Here is a 16,375-nt window from a genome sequence, read left to right on the forward strand (position 1 = left end):
CCTTAATCGTTTTTGCCGTGTGCATATCCGAACTGTATAGGCCTATATATCAGGACGCGTAATTGTCGGGGCGTCTTTTTTTTCTTTTTTTATTTCACAAAGCGGTTCTTGCAAATGCGGTGTTTATGAATATGTGTGCTCTGTGTTAGCGACATGGACCGACAGGGGCCCATTCAAAATATAATTTCACTTCAGTTGTTAGATTTAGTATTTATTCTAGCAGCCAGGTGTATAACAAACAGGTCAGATCTACAGGTGAAAAGAAGTGACTGTAGTTCGCAGAGCCATTATGTAATAATAAATGTTTCATAATGCCATAGCCTTCTTCAAACTGTCAGGGGTAGATTAATTCATAGTTAGCTAAGGGGCCCTTTACACTGGACGGCGTCCTTTCTGCGTCCTGTAGTACGGATCCATTTGAGAGTACAAAATTATAATACTTAACTTTCTGACAACTGGCCAATCACCAAATATTCATTTTTTTTTCAACCAAAGCAATGCTTGTACCTCCTTTCTACGACCACAGTGATGCCAGTTTCTTGGTCGCACAAAGGACGCCGCCCCAGTGTAAAGGGGGTTTACGGACGATCCATTTACCCTTTTCATTTACTCTGAAGTATCGAATAAAAGTACTGGGTGGAAAAAATCTCAAAATTTAATAAAAGTACTGATGGAATAAAAGTACTGGGTGTAAAAAATCTCGAAATTTAATAAAAGTACTGGATGGAATAAAAGTACTGGGTGGAAAAAACCTTTGCACCACTCCCCCCCCCCCCCCCCCCCCCAAAAAAAAAATGAAATAAATAAATAAAAGTAAAGAAGAAGAAGAGAAAGAAAAAAGCTAGCTATTGATCATTGTAAAAAAAAAAAAAAAAAAAAAAAAAATTCACCAGGTAAAATTCACTCAGTATTATCATTTATCTTAATATATATATATATATATATATATATATATATATATATATTTGCCATGAGTTAAATTTCATAATCGTCAGGGGCCGAAGACCCAGATATGTCGCACCTAAGCCGCCTCCGAGAGCCATACGGAGACGTTATTCATAGTAAATTTATTCTCAGATATAAGGTTCGTTTTGCATACCTGTAAACTCCTAAGGGTTTATCTTACATAGAAATGTGATTTAACATCGTTTAAATCATAAATCGGCATGAAATAATTGACGTTTGAAAACAGGCACAACTTCTTTGCTGCACTTGAAATGACCTCCTTAGCTATAAATATGATCCTATCACCTTGCGACATTGCATCATTCGATTGATGTAGGCCTACATGAGTAGTTGACACTGTTGAAGGGAAAGCACGTCTATTTATAGGAACTGAAATCAGGTGACGCATGTACTGTTGTGTTCAGAGAGCGACTTCCGCTTGACCTACTTTCCAGTGCTGTTGGTAGAACAGTCGGTAATGAGTTGAGATCTCAATTTTCTTCTCATTATACTTCAATTTAAGAAAATAAAAAGCGTGACTTGTACTTGTGTAATTTCCCACCGGTACAATATGTATTTAATAAACATACCGGGTGGAAGATTTTTGAAAAATTAATAAGCGTACTGGGTGAAAATGGAGCGTACCGGTGGGAAGAAATTTGGAAAATTAATTAACGTACCGGTACGTTTATTTGATACTTCAGAGTAATTCTTGCACCCTCAAAAGATTGTCGGTCCTAAGGTCTACCGAGTGAGCCACAAATTCAGACAGTTCTTCTTTATTTAAACCACTCCAAGTCAGTTGTACTAATAAAGAAGCGTGCCGTAATATGTACAGTGCGATGATAGTTATGTAGTTACGTAACGGCCTAGGAGAGCTTAATTTGATAAAAAAGACCTTTAGTTTAAAAATATGAACTTACTGAATATATAGACATCTGAGATATAACATTAGTTTCAGTTTAGTCTGCCCTTTACAGCACAACCGAGGACGCGGAATTTGGTCCGCCCTTAACAGCACAACCGAGGACGCGTGTGTATAGCCCGATTTCAGACAAAAAGTTGGACAGTATTTCTGATACACTCGTGGCGGGAATTTGGCCCGCGCTATACAGCATAACCGAGGACTGGCTCAGAATAGCGTCAAATTTCACCACCTAACTTGAAATGGGCCCCTTTATGCATTCCACTGCTTATGTCAACCGAGGACGTCCTCGGTTGGAGGTGTGTCCTCGGTTAGTGGGTTTCGGGCGGGTGTGTGTCCTCGGTTAGAATGCGTGCACAAGAGCACACACACACACACACACACACACACACACTAGGTTCAATGCCCTCTGTGTGTATTGATTCCTGTCTCACTATGAGTATGTGCCAGGCTGGGATGTTGTCTATCCACTGGAACATTGCTCAGTCAATACTACACACAGCCTGGCTGCTTAATACCCTGGGGAACCTGCTGATACCCCAGGGCACAGCATGTGGAACTAATTACTTCTGAAATCATTGGTGCTGAGATCACTGGAGATGATCCAATGAAGGAACAGGGAACCAGGGATTTGTTGCTGGGAGGGAGGGAGGGGGGGGTAATTTATTTATGAGAATAGGCTATTTGATATCACTCTGTATATTAAAGTAAGAGTAATGGATGGTTTTAGATTTTTTTCTGGCACTAGTGATTTGTTTTGACAGAAACAGATGTCTAAAGCAGAAAAAACAGATTTTTTCTGATGGTGTCACTGACACTACTTCTAATGACATTTTGACGAGTGTCATTTCCCACATGTCAAAAGACCCATCCACAAAACTTCTTCCGCAAAACAGCTCCTTCAGTAAAATTTAATCTGCAATATCTTCAAAGTATTTATCATTGTCAGCGACCACCACACAGAAATGTTATTTTTGCCAGCTGGCATCTCACACAAGTCAATAAAACTAAGGAAAAAATGAATTACTGCAGTCAATGATACTGGCCTGAGGCATGGCCTGTTTATATCCAGTTACTTGGACAATATTTAAATCTTTGGGGACTACAGCTGATTGATTTGTTACACATCATAATTATTTCTCTTATTTTGATGATATAGTTATGAATAAAACATCTCATTTATTGACAATATATATCAGGGCGTCCAATAAGTCACATTCCAAGCAGCTTCAGGTATTTGAGGTGTGTTAATGTCTTTTTACCTGTTGTTATACCTTATGTTAAACCTGACATTACACCTGTCTCTGAGGCTGAGATCAGAGATAAGACTACACAATCAACTTTTGGCACCAGGGACAAGCTGATGTAGTTAAGATAAATTCATTACCAGAACTCATATTTTCCCTACAATAAGCCAAATATGCATAGACAGGAATAATGACATAGGAGTAGGTCAGTGCAGTGGGGGCCCTAGGCCACTGAACATGGATAATCATTGTCATCCAGACCACACACATATACACACACATGTGTGCTCAGGAAAGTGTCCAGAGATGAAACTGTAGACATAAAACAGAAGCTGCGCGTCCAAGTCAATAATTCTAGAGTAGACTGAAGATGTGTAGTAGTCTGTTTTCCTGGCGATTCCTGGAGATTCCTGGCAGAGACAGGCCTGTCAACTCCTGGTAATATCTGGACATGGTTTAGTGGTCATTTATGTCCTGGAGGTAATTAGATGGTCAATTGACTGACCAATCTGTGAAGATGTAACTGACAGTACAGAGATGACGGTGATATAACAAGATGAATGGTGCAAGGTACCTAACCCGGCCATTCCACTGGGATACTGTAGAAATGTGGTCCTGTTATATTTGGTGTGAGAATTCTACAGTTACAGCCACTTGTAGATTGTAAACTGGTGATGACTGCATCATAATACAAGGTTTCTGCATTGAAGAATGGATATGTAGGATACTGGCACACTGTATATGAAGTTTGATAGAGAAAATTGAAAGTACAGTTACAATACAGAGCTGACTGAACTAACAAGTTTATGAACAAGACTAATAAGTTACTTTTGATGACACACCAGGGCTGTTTTCTCACGTAACACCTGTTGTCAGTGAAGTATACCAGAGTGAGGCACTGGCGTAGCGTTATCTACAAAGTTAGGAGGAGCCACCTGCATTATCCAGGGGGAGCCACCCTGCTCTTGTGACAGTCGTTCATGGAGGACTGTTCATGCACTTGGACACCTTTTCTGGAAAGAAAAATTCAATATTTTGCCCATGTTGGCAGTAAGATTATGGATTGCTGCTTGAAATTGAATAACTATTGAGTTTACATACAAACAGATGCCATGAAATACATTTGCTGTACTAAATGCTAGTACTAAAAGAAACTTCACTGGCTCTGGGATGCGTCATCTGAGGAGACTGAAGTGATGTGGAGAAACTATACAGCGTGCATAGTGTATGGAATCAACTTACAGATTCTTGTATGTTATCAGCACAACATTTGCCCACTTAACTGTTTCATTTCCACTTGGGTACTTGTTTCTCAGAAATAACGACTTCTTAACTGCTCTCAGTATGACATATCATCAGACTGTAGTTGCCCTGAAAACAGTTTTGTTGAATTTCTAGGAAGTATCAGTTGAGTGGATCACATGTTGATCACCTTCCAGGATTCATTCTGGGCACTTGGTTCTGACATAAGTTTTCTGAGAGGCGTTTTCAGATCAGTGACTGAGAAGGAAAGTAAGAAGCCATGTTTTTAGTTTGGATCTTGTCTCAACTTGTGCAGAGTAGTGTCTATGGCCACCTCTAGATGGCAGTGCAAATGACAGAACCAAGACATGAAATACTGGGAGCTGAATTTTAATTTTCAACAGTGAAGCAGATAAACCACAGGACCTGTTGGATACCCCTCCCACCCCCACCCTGATACCCCCACCCCCATCCCCAACCCCACCCTCAGCCTCATGCCCACCAGAGATGGGATGATTTCATGCACTTGGATGGGAGCTGTATAATTTGGCCTACTGGAAGGTCCTAGAATTTTAAAGAGCCAAGTTGGCAGTAATTGACATTGACCTTGTTATTTTGTCAGTGGTACATCACAGGTTTATGTTGGAGGTCCAGGAGATAGGATGAGAGTTTTACTTCTAAAAACTGATCACAGACTGAACTGAAAGTGAGATTTACTTCATTGGATAATGATTCTGTTGAGAATGCTTTTAAAGGAATCCTGCTAATTAAATAGGAAAATGTGAGGAACATTTAAAGTAGTTGTTGATGCTGTAAAAACCTGATGTGAAAAGTTTTTTTTATAGATAACTTATATATTTGCCACTTCTAAGATATTCTTTATTAAAACTTGTTGCACTGAAATACTCTTTACTAAAAAGACAGCGATGCCTCTCCTGCTTCTTTTCTACAGAAGAAAATGGGTGCATTTATTCCAGGCTAGAAATGCCTCTCGTCAGTCTTCGTGCATCAGAGTGAGCGATTATGTTTTGAATGTGCGTGCAACAGTATACTCATACGCCACTTCTGCTGCTTTGATGATGTACTACAGTTAAGTGTTGTATGTGTGACTTATCACATTTCACTGAAACATTAAACAACTGAATCAGAAAGAAGACATCATCTTCATACACTTATTTGTGAAAATTATCAAGAGTGGGAACGTGTAATTTGTGGACTGAGCTCTGAGAACTTCTATAACATATTTCTATACTAGTACTGTCGTCTCTGGCACACTAACCCCAAACTGCAGCATATTACTCATCATTATACAACTATTACACTGAAGTGAAGTAAAGGCATTGACTTCATTGCTGGCAATATTGGGTATTGTTTATTACTTGGTCAACTCACAGAGTCAGAGATAAACTAAGTGTGAGTACTAGTACACAGGTTACAGCAGTGCTGTGCTAAGTCTTGGTTACAGAGCCACTGAATTGATGAATGACATGAAAAAGTTGAATGGAGTAATATCTCAACAATTGGATCAATGGAGTTTTAGACTGTGGTGGACGTGTGTACACTTATTTCTGTGGTGGAAGGTAAGGAACTGTGAAGACTGAGAGGAGAGGGACATGGTGTCATGGCAGAAGGCACTTTGTAAGTTGTAAGGAAACTGTGCACACAGTCAGTAATTGTCCTGTTTCTGACAACGTCACCAGTGTGCAGAGGAGGCACTGCAGATATTGATACTTTGTGGACAGTTCTGACAGTTCTTCACAACTACAGCAGGAAGCTGTTAGTTTAAAGTTATAATTATCTCATTCTGTCACCGTGTGTTGAGCTGCTAATGTGTATGTTACAGACTCACCAGCCTGAGAACACAGCCTGAGAACACAGCAACACATTGCTTAAGGTCAGCAGAGACTGACCAGTACTTTAACTTTTAAAAGATTTTTTTACTGGGATGAAGATGGCCTCTAAACCAGAAGATCCCTCGCCACCATCATCACCCTTGCCATCATCTCAGTCGCTGGCGCCATCATCTCAGTCACTGGCACCATCATCTCAGTCACTGGCGCCATCGTCTCAGTCGTCACAGTCAGAAACATCATCGTCACCAACCAGAGCGGAGCACCACCCCAGACCCACTCGGCATAATTATGGCGCCCAGTGTCGATATGGCGGCTATAATCCTTTCTATCGCAATAGTTACAAAGAACACTTGAAGTCAATGGAGAGTAACAAGAGGCTGAAGCTGAAGAAACACAGTCCAGTATGTAGTCACTGTGTGGGGTGCCTGTGTGTGTGTGTGTGTGTGTGTGTGTACTAGTACGTGTGTGTGTATGTGTGTGTGTGTGTGTGTGTGTGTGGGCATGTTTATGTGCATGGGCATGAATGTGGGCATGTGCGTATGCATGTGTGTGTGTGTGCGTGTGTATGTGTGTGGGTGTGGAGGTAACTGTGTAATAAGAACATTCCAATAGTACGTGAAAGCACTGATAATTTTCCAAATACAGAGTCACATACAAAGGCCACATCTTGTCAGTGGACATATTATTACTACATGTATTCAGGTAAATCATCTATGGTTACATTATTCATCTCCAGCTGCTGCCAGCAACAGGTGGTTGTGTGTCTCCTGTATTAACAGTAGAGTTCAGCTGATAGCAGTTATATCATCTTAATCAATAGTTTATTTGTGCTTTGTACTAGTAGACAAATGCAGTCTTTATGAAAATGGTTATATAACAACCAACACAATAATTAGCTTCCAAAAATTGTAATTTTCTTATTATATCTGTCCATAATTGTTTCATTTATTCCTTATGGATAGCTGTGACACCTGAAAAATCATGTCTAGTTTTGGTCCTTTTAGTTAGCTTTTGCCACAACCTTTTGTCAAAGGCTCATATGTATGTGTGTATGGAGTATGCATGAGTGTGTATATGTGTACATGTGTGTGTGCGTGCATACATACACCTGTGTTGGGAGATTTTTAGAGGAATGTATACAGTGTAGTACTTAAGGAGCCTATTTTTCATATGATAAACTAAGCTCAGAAAAAATCTTTGGTCCAATAAGGATTTGACCCTCAAGAAAACTCAGAAAGTTAAATACCACTGAAAACTGCATTTAGTTTGCGAAATCCTCTCACAAATTCTTGACAATTATTAGCCAGAATTTGTCAGTATCGTCTGTTCCTCGTGGGAAATTGTTGTCATAAATAACAACATATAAACTAAGCAGTTCATGATGTGTTACTTGCAAAATGATTTGATAGTTCTGTGCTAGCTGATACTGCAGGTGCTCTAGCTGACTACTTCTGAATAAGTAGAAGACAACTGTTCCAGTTGACTTTGACATGCTGACTGGGATAGCGCTAACACTCGCCAATTAAGTCAAATGCTAAAACTGACTTCAATTGGCTAAACAAATTGGACTTGGCAGGACTTGTTTTAGTCAAATTTAAACCATTTTGTGAAAAAAAATAATGAAAAAGTAGAGATTTGTCCAAGTGAAAAAAATAGCTAGTGCTACCCCAGACTGCAGTCTGTCCACATACTACTAGACGGCTATCACAGTTAGGCACAGTACAGTAAATGACGGGGGGGGGGGGGGGGGGGGGGGGGGGGGGGGGGTTAATGAACTGAGCACTGAATCAAATTAGACAATAATTCTTCATTGTGAAGTTGCAATAATGCGGTGATTATTAGAGAAGTGGGAGATATTGTGCAGTAACATAAAGGAATGAGGTTATAAATGAATATTGCCATAAGGTTTGAAGGTATATAAATATAGATATATAGCGCCAGCAAAATGATAACAGCTTATTTTCAAACCATATCAAATTCATAAGGTATGAACGCTTGTTTGTGTGAATGTGTGTCATGTAAAACTATGTCATGCTTATCTTGTTCTTTATATCTCCTATTTGCTTGGTCTCAGGTATTAGGTCGTTATTACAAATCACAAAACATATGATTTGGTATCATTTTTCTCCAGTCTATCAGTCTTTTCCTGGGATAGCGCTAACACTTGCCAATTTAGCCAAATGCTAAAACTGAGTTGCCTAAACAAAAAGTGATTGATTTGACTTGTTTTTGTCAAATTTAAACAATTTGGAGAAAAAAGTGATGAAAAAGTGATGATTCAGGCTAAGAGAAAAAATTGCCAGCACTATCCCAGTTTTCAGTTATTTTTCTTCAGTGTAAAAGAAGATCTAATTGTCTGTTATTAATAAATGCTTGCCACAAGTGTTTAAGAATGTTTCCCAGTCTGTCTGTGTGTTTCCTTCAGGTCAAGCAGGGCATGGTTCTGGTGTCCAATGGAAAGGGAAGTCAAGAGCCACGTCGTCTGCTTCTGTCACATGACACTCTTCAGATACAGAAGGAAGAAATCATCTACACCAGTACGGAGCATGGACACAAGGCTTTTCTAGGGGTAAGTGAAAACTTGGTGTACAAAGTTGAAACTTTGATTTTCATTGGAAATGGCCCTAGAAAAGATACCAGATATTTTTTAAGTTAAAAACTTATTTGGTCGAATAGTTGGGTTTTGTCAGATATCACACCTTGTTTATAGCCAGAACTTTGAAAATTATTCACACTGCCATATGGTAAGGTGTATTGTGGTTTTCATGGTCTCCAGATATGACACTAAAACGGAATTATTCTTTACAAAGAGGTTCTGAAAAATCACAATTGCCCCACCAGATACCTCCGTTGTATGTACATGTGTGTGTCATGTATTCTGCTGGACTGTGAACTATTGTATTTTATAATAACCAGGACATGGTTATTTCTCTGTGTGTTCACTCAGTACTGCTTCAATAAAACAAATATTGTAGCAACAGATTTTCTGGAAGTACTCTTTGTAGTAAACAACATGGTAGTGAAAACTTCTCTGACCTGGGACGCATTTCATGAAGCTCTCGTTAGTTAACAGTGGGTCATTAGCCTCTCATTACGGTAATGTGCCAAGCATTTCGACAGGCCCAGTCAATCCGACCACAAAAATTATTTTATGAAATTAATTTTTCTGGGCTCAAACAATTAGTCCATACGTCAAAATCATGGGACAGAATTTTTTTCTTGTTCCGATTGTTCGACCACATCGTCGACAAGACTCGGTAAATTTTCAAGCCAGTGAAATAGATGCTGCATGCCTCGGCCCTTTGTCAATTGTTGTCCTTTCAATAGCTCTCGTCAATGAGGAAGAAACAATTAACTGAAGATCTGGAAGCATTACGTACCTGTCTTTTCCTTTGTCCCCGATGACAATAATAGCGCTTATAGACATACAAATTTTGCTAATTAAGCAGACTTGCCCTCGCTGACTGATTCATCACGCCCGTAACTGGGGAGGGGGGGGGGGTTAAAAAAAGGTCTATTCTGGATGAAACCAATTATCGACAGTGGGTAGAATACGTCGTAAACACCTTCATATAGACCATATATCGCGTTTGCTAGCAATAAAAAGTTTGGGAAGAATAAGCAATTTATTTTCAAGTTCGATTGAAATATATATGCAGATGGGGAAACGTTCTTGAAGTCAACACCGCAAGATCTTACATTTACTACAATCGACCGAAAGATCAGCGGGATCGACCGCCCAGACTTCTTGGCGCCAAATACCACACGCTGTCAAAATCTGACGAACACGTGTCGCTGTTCACCTACATGGATAACTGATTTGTCAACAATAAAAATGACGTCTTCCTTAACTCCATGGGAGCTTTATAGAGAGTTCCACTGGGTATTTACGTTACCTGTGAGTCACTTTCTATTTCCCCAGATGCATGAAATGTTGATAATATTTAGCGTAATCCACGACGAACTCCATTCCTGTGACCCCCCTCCCCCAAAATGGGACCGTCTTCATTAACATGTGGTTCGCGCTATGCTGGAGCAGGCCAGATAAAACCAGTCCCTCATTTCTGCATGTGCTCAATTCTCACGTCAAATTATAAATGCACCTGTTTTATGAAAATTATGGCAAGTAAATGCTTTTTTTACGATCGGGTTGTATCAGTGGGGTTTTCAATATGCACCGTGGTTTGTGCACAGCGAGAGTATATAAGTAAGAAAATCGGAAGAGTGCAAGCAAGATACTGTATGTCTATCGGCACAGGTACGCTCCGTATTTTGCCTTTTCTCAATATTTTTTATATGACATGCTTTTTAAATAAAATACTTAATAGTAATTTAAAGTTACACTGATTTCCGTTTGAGTACCAGTTGGTATTCTTTGATACGGGTGATTGAATTTTCTTCGGAAGTACGTACAGTACGTCTACGCCTCGACGCTGAGCAAGCCTTGCGGGTTGAAAACAACTGATCTCAGACTGGTAAAAAATTTCAATTCGGTTGATTTCAGTTGTCATATTAAAATTCAAATAGGGCGTACGTAAATCACATAACTGGTTTAAGTCCACTAAAGCTACCGGTTTCAAATATAAGTGACCGGCCTTTGTTTACAACACCTGTCTCCGGGGAAATACTCGTCCCACTTGTGAAGCGCATCATGAAAGTGATCGTAGGTGAGGAAATTATATAATCAAAAATTATAATTGTCGTCTTTTTTAATGTTAAGTAATGTTAGCACATATTGTACACAGCAAAATAAGATTTCAGAAGGATAAAACATGCCTGAAACACGTGTTAGGCGAAAATTGCGGCTTATCTTGCGTAACACTTCCGGTAAAATGCAATACTTCCGGAAAGATGGACGTTTTGGCAGATGCCCCTAACAATCCGACGATATCAAAGGTTTCCATTTGCTGTATTTTAATCAATTCGACGAAACTGACATTTCCATGAAATTAATTAATTAATCTTGGTCGAATTGTTTGGCATATTACCGTAGTTATAAGTGCCATATCCCAAAGCTATTGCTAGTTTTTTTAGTTCATAATGTTTTCTTGTTACCATGGATATTTAACAAGTGGGTCAGATCACTTCTTGTTACCATGGATATCTAACAAGTGGGTCAGATCACTTCTTGTTACCATGGATATTTAACAAGTGGGTCAGATCACTTCTTGTTACCATGGATATTTAACAAGTGGGTCAGATCACTTCTTGTTACCATGGATATTTAACAAGTGGGTCAGATCACTTGCAAACCCTAGAGTTTTATCGTACGTATGCATAAGAAGTGAAATGGAAAGGTTGGTTAGTTCTCATTTTATATCATGTATCTTTGTATACAATGTGACAGTTGCCATTCTTGTCATCCATGCTGTGTGGTTCCAGCCTCAAAGCATTAGAGAGTTAGCACATTAATGACACTGTTAACACAAGAGTGTCACTTCTGGTAGACTGTTTTTAAAGTACCGTAAGTAACTAAAGAACTAGCCATTTACTTTTACTAAACAACTTAGTTTTACTATAGATCTACAGTAGAGGTGCAGTTGACCACACAAGGCCTGCGGGAGGGGGGACACCATATGTTTGGAGATTCAAATAGAATTACCAGGGCGTCTTAATTCAATCATCGCAGGGACTATAATTGACTTGGCTATTTCAGCCCCCCACAGGGGTTGTCTGTATTGATTGTGAACTTAGAGGACTTAGCACGCGCCATTCTACCAGCCCAAGTGGAGCATTCAGACAAAATTCCTTTTGGACCGGAAAATGAGGCCTGGTTGCTTAAATAGATACACAGACATTATAAAGCCTTATAAAACCAAGCATGTATTTGAAATGGATATTCAGAAAACAAGCACCATAATATGTAAAGTTTCACCCAAATAAAGCATTCTAAGTTCTACCTGTACTAGTAATTGGTTTAGTTTCTAGTCTGTACTTGGCCAGGTCTGAATGAACTAATGAGTTCTCCTATAGATGGCGCTGTGTGTAAACGCCCCCAGGGTCTCATTAACCTCCTCCAGAGATCTCCGTCATTGATCACGGTGCCCCCTGGGAGGTGTATAGGAACGCCGCGCCATCTGACTCTCTCTCGTGTGTGTATGGTTTGGTACCTGAGGCGTTAGTCTATAACAAGATGTCGTTTAAAAACATTAATGTAATTAACTGAGTGGCCGTTACAAGAAAAGCAAGCTTACAGACTGTTGTACTCACTCCACTGTGTTTAATACATTTATCTGAATTATAACTGCAATCAATCAAACTTAGACTCAGCATGTCTTAGTTAATGGAATCTTATGGCTGAGGTCAAACTGATATGGATTACCTAGCTTGTTTATTTGAAAAAAATCCATGAAATCTATCTGAAAGATTTTATCTCCTGATAAGTGTGTTATGACATGGGAATTTCATCATTTCCCTCTTACTGATCTCTTCTTCAAAATGCTTTTTTCATTGCAATATAAAAATAAATATGTAAAATAAAAATATGAACACATGCAATTTGCATTATGGGCTTAGTGTGAAGGAGGAGTCAATTATTATTATTATGTTTCAGGAAAGACCAGTACTTCTACACAGAGAGAAGGTGGGAGGACTTGGTCTCAGTGTGAAAGGAGGAGTATATTATTATTATTATTGTACCACCAGCGTTAGCGCTGGCGGTACACATGGTTTCGGTCCCGTCCGGATCGTTCCGCCGGCTCCGTTGGCTCCGCCGGCTCCGCCGGATGGCTACCGTTACCACTTCTCCTCCTAGACGGTAAGGGCCCCCGTACCCATCTCATGGATTTAGGTCACCTATAATCTCAACTCGTTCCACGTAAAATTTGGGCTTTGTCGGTATTGGGGTCTGGGTGTGGCACTCATTGCAATGCACCCTTGTCTAAAAATGGCAAAATTAAATGCTAATTATCTACCCTACGGAAGGAGTTATGGGAAAAATTTCTATAGACGGCTTTCCAAAAGTCATATGTGTAGATTTCAAATATACCCTTGGATTTGACCTTTGACCTCTACTTCAAGGTCAAATGGGCCAAAATTTTCAAAAAAATGAAATTTTTTATGAAAAAAATTTTTTTTGCCCTGTTATTCAGACACCACACAGACTTAACCAATAATATTATTGGAAAGTGTTACCCTTCAGGTCATCTTTCATCTCCATGAATGTGGGGTCAATCGGTGCATTTTCACGGGAGTAGCGGCCATAAGATACTGAAACTGAAAACTGTCTCTAATTCGGGAACCGTTAATGCTAGAGACCCATTCTTTTTTGCATTTTGTAGAGCATGTAAAGCCCAACACTGGGGGTGGGCTCGGTTTTTTTGTATTCCATACGGTTTTCGAGTTACGCTGTATCAAAAAGTACAAATTGGTGGTAAAAGCAAAATGTGCAGTACGGTAATGGATAATAAATTTTGAACTCTGGAAAAATAAAACATAAGGCTTGGCAAAGCAGACAACTTGTGTTCAAAAATGACATTATTTCATCAAATTTGAAATTCTGAAACTTCAGAGCACCTCCTATTTCAAGAATTTTGACCAAAATGACATTTTCTTTATTTTAAATAATTTTTTCTGTACAAAATTTAAGGCACATTATGGTAACTCCAAAATTATAACATTTAGTCCCTTATATCTCCAAAACTGGCAGAGATAGGTCCATAGTTACTATTGAAGTTGAATAGGAAGTCATATACTGGCAATCTTACTATGACCTTGAAATTGACCTTTGACCTACTTTTCACCATGAACTGAACTTTGCAAATTTTTCTTCCCTTTTATCTCCAAAACTGGCAGAGATAGGTCCATAGTTACTATTGAACTTGAATAGGAAGTCATATACTGGCAATCTAAATGTGACCTTAAAATTGACCTTTGACCTACTTTTCACCATGAACTGAATTTTGCAAATTTTGCTTTCCTTTTATCTCAAAAACTGGCAGAGATAGGTCCGTAGTTACTATTGAACTTGAATAGGAAGTCATATACTGGCAATCTATATGTGACATTAAAATTGACCTTTGACCTACTTTACACCATGAACTGAATTTTGCAAATTTTGCTTTCCTTTTATCTACAAAACTGGCTGAGATAGGTCCATAGTTACTATTGAACTTGAATAGGAAGTCATATACTGGCAATCTAAATGTGACCTTAAAATTGACCTTTGACCTACTTTTCACCATGAACTGAATTTTGCAAATTTTACTTCCCTTTTATCTCCAAAACTGGCAGAGATAGGTCCATAGTAACTATTGAAGTTGACTAGGAAGTCATATACTGGCAATCTAAATGTGACCTTAAAATTGACCTTTGACCTACTTTACACCATGAACTGAATTTTGCAAATTTTGCTTTCCTTTTATCTCCAAAACTGGCTGAGATAGGTCCGTAGTTACTATTGAACTTGAATAGGAAGTCATATACTGGCAATCTAAATGTGACCTTAAAATTGACCTTTGACCTACTTTTCACCATAAACTGAACTTTGCAAAATTTGCTTCCCTTTTATCTCCAAAACTGGCAGAGATAGGTCCATAGTTACTATTGAACTTGAATAGGAAGTCATATACTGGCAATCTAAATGTGACCTTAAAATTGACCTTTGACCTACTTTACACCATGAACTGAATTTTGCAAATTTTGCTTTCCTTTTATCTCCAAAACTGGCTGAGATAGGTCCGTAGTTACTATTGAACTTGAATAGGAAGTCATATACTGGCAATCTAAATGTGACCTCAAAATTGACCTTTAACCTACTTTTCACCATAAAATGAATTTTGCAAATTTTGCTTCCCTTTTATCTCCAAAACTGGCAGAGATAGGTCCATAGTTACTATTGAACTTGAATAGGAAGTCATATACTGGCAATCTAAATGTGACCTTGAAATTGACCTTTGACCTACTTTTCACCATGAACTGAACTTTGCAAATTTTGCTTCCCTTTTATCTCCAAAACTGGCAGAGATAGGTCCATAGTTACTATTGAACTTGAATAGAAAGTCATATACTGGCAATCTAAATGTGACCTTGAAATTGACCTTTGACCTACTTTTCACCATGAACTGAACTTTGCAAATTTTGCTTCCCTTTTATCTCCAAAACTGGCAGAGATAGGTCCATAGTTACTATTGAAGTTGAATAGGAAGTCCTATACTGGCAATCTAAGTGTGACCTTGAAATTGACCTTTGACCTACTTTTTATCATGAACTGAACTCTGCTAATTTCTTTCTCTTTTAACTTCAAACTTGACAGAGGTAGGTCCATAGTTACTCTTGAACTTGAATAGGAAGTCATATACTGGCAATTTACTGTGACCTTGAAATTGACCCTTGACCTACCTTACGAAGAACTTAAATTTGATTGTACCATATATTTTTTTTTGCAATAGTTTAAAAATTCTTGTTGATTGCATTTTTACAGCTTGTCAAGCACAAAACTGGTGGCTGTGTCCCTTATTTTGTGTATGTTGGGGTCTATACGAATGCGCTTGCTCCAGCTGGTGGTACAATATTCCGAGGCGGTATCGCCTCTCTGATCCTCTAGTTATTATTATGTTTCAGGAAAGACCTGCACTACTACACAGAGAGAAGATGGGAGGACTTGGTCTCAGTGTGAAAGGAGGAGTATATTATTGTACCACCAGCGTTAGCGCTGGCGGTACACATGGTTTTAGTCCCGTCCGGTCCGTTCCGCCGGCTCCGCCGGCTCTGTGGCCATGTTACGTTACCGCTTCTCCTCCTAGACGGTAAGGGCCCCCATACCCATCTCTTGGATTTAGGTCACCTATAATCTCAACTCGTTCCACGTAAAATTTGGGCTTTGTCGGTATTGGGATCTAGGTGTGGCATTCATTGCAATGCACCCTTGTCCAAAAATGGCAAAATTAAATGCTAATTATCTACCCTACGGAAGGAATTATGGGAAAAATTTCTACAGACAGCTTTCCAAAAGTCATATGTGTAGATTTCAAATATGCCCTTGTATTTGACCTTTGACCTTTATTTCAAGGTCAAATGGGCCAAAATAAAAAAAAAAATGAATTTTTTTACGAAAAAAAAATTATTTGCGCTGTTATTCAGACACCACACAGACTTAACCAATAATATTATTGGAAAATGTTACCCTACAGGTCATCTTTCATCTCCGTAAATTTGGGGTCAAT

The 16,375-nt window shown here is 39.0% G+C and overlaps 1 protein-coding gene across 2 annotated transcripts in view; it reads left to right on the forward strand.

Annotated features, from left to right (window-relative positions):
* LOC106177711 (gamma-2-syntrophin) overlaps positions 1-16,375 on the forward strand; it is a 47,625-nt gene that overhangs the window by 22,257 nt on the left and 8,993 nt on the right. The window contains exons 1-2 of one of the 2 annotated variants that reach the window (XM_087019112.1): positions 5,241-6,613; positions 8,638-8,781. In XM_087019112.1, coding sequence (XP_086875238.1) covers positions 6,305-6,613; positions 8,638-8,781 — 453 coding nt within the window. In that variant the 5' untranslated portion in view covers positions 5,241-6,304. Of the gene's footprint in view, positions 1-5,240; positions 6,614-8,637; positions 8,782-16,375 lie in introns of those variants that run through there. The other variant, XM_087019113.1, reaches the window with a different exon arrangement.

This window comes from Lingula anatina, chromosome 8, assembly GCF_051362555.1.
Source record: "Lingula anatina isolate TDL-2025a chromosome 8, LinAna3.0, whole genome shotgun sequence".
Classification (NCBI taxonomy): domain Eukaryota; kingdom Metazoa; phylum Brachiopoda; class Lingulata; order Lingulida; family Lingulidae; genus Lingula; species Lingula anatina.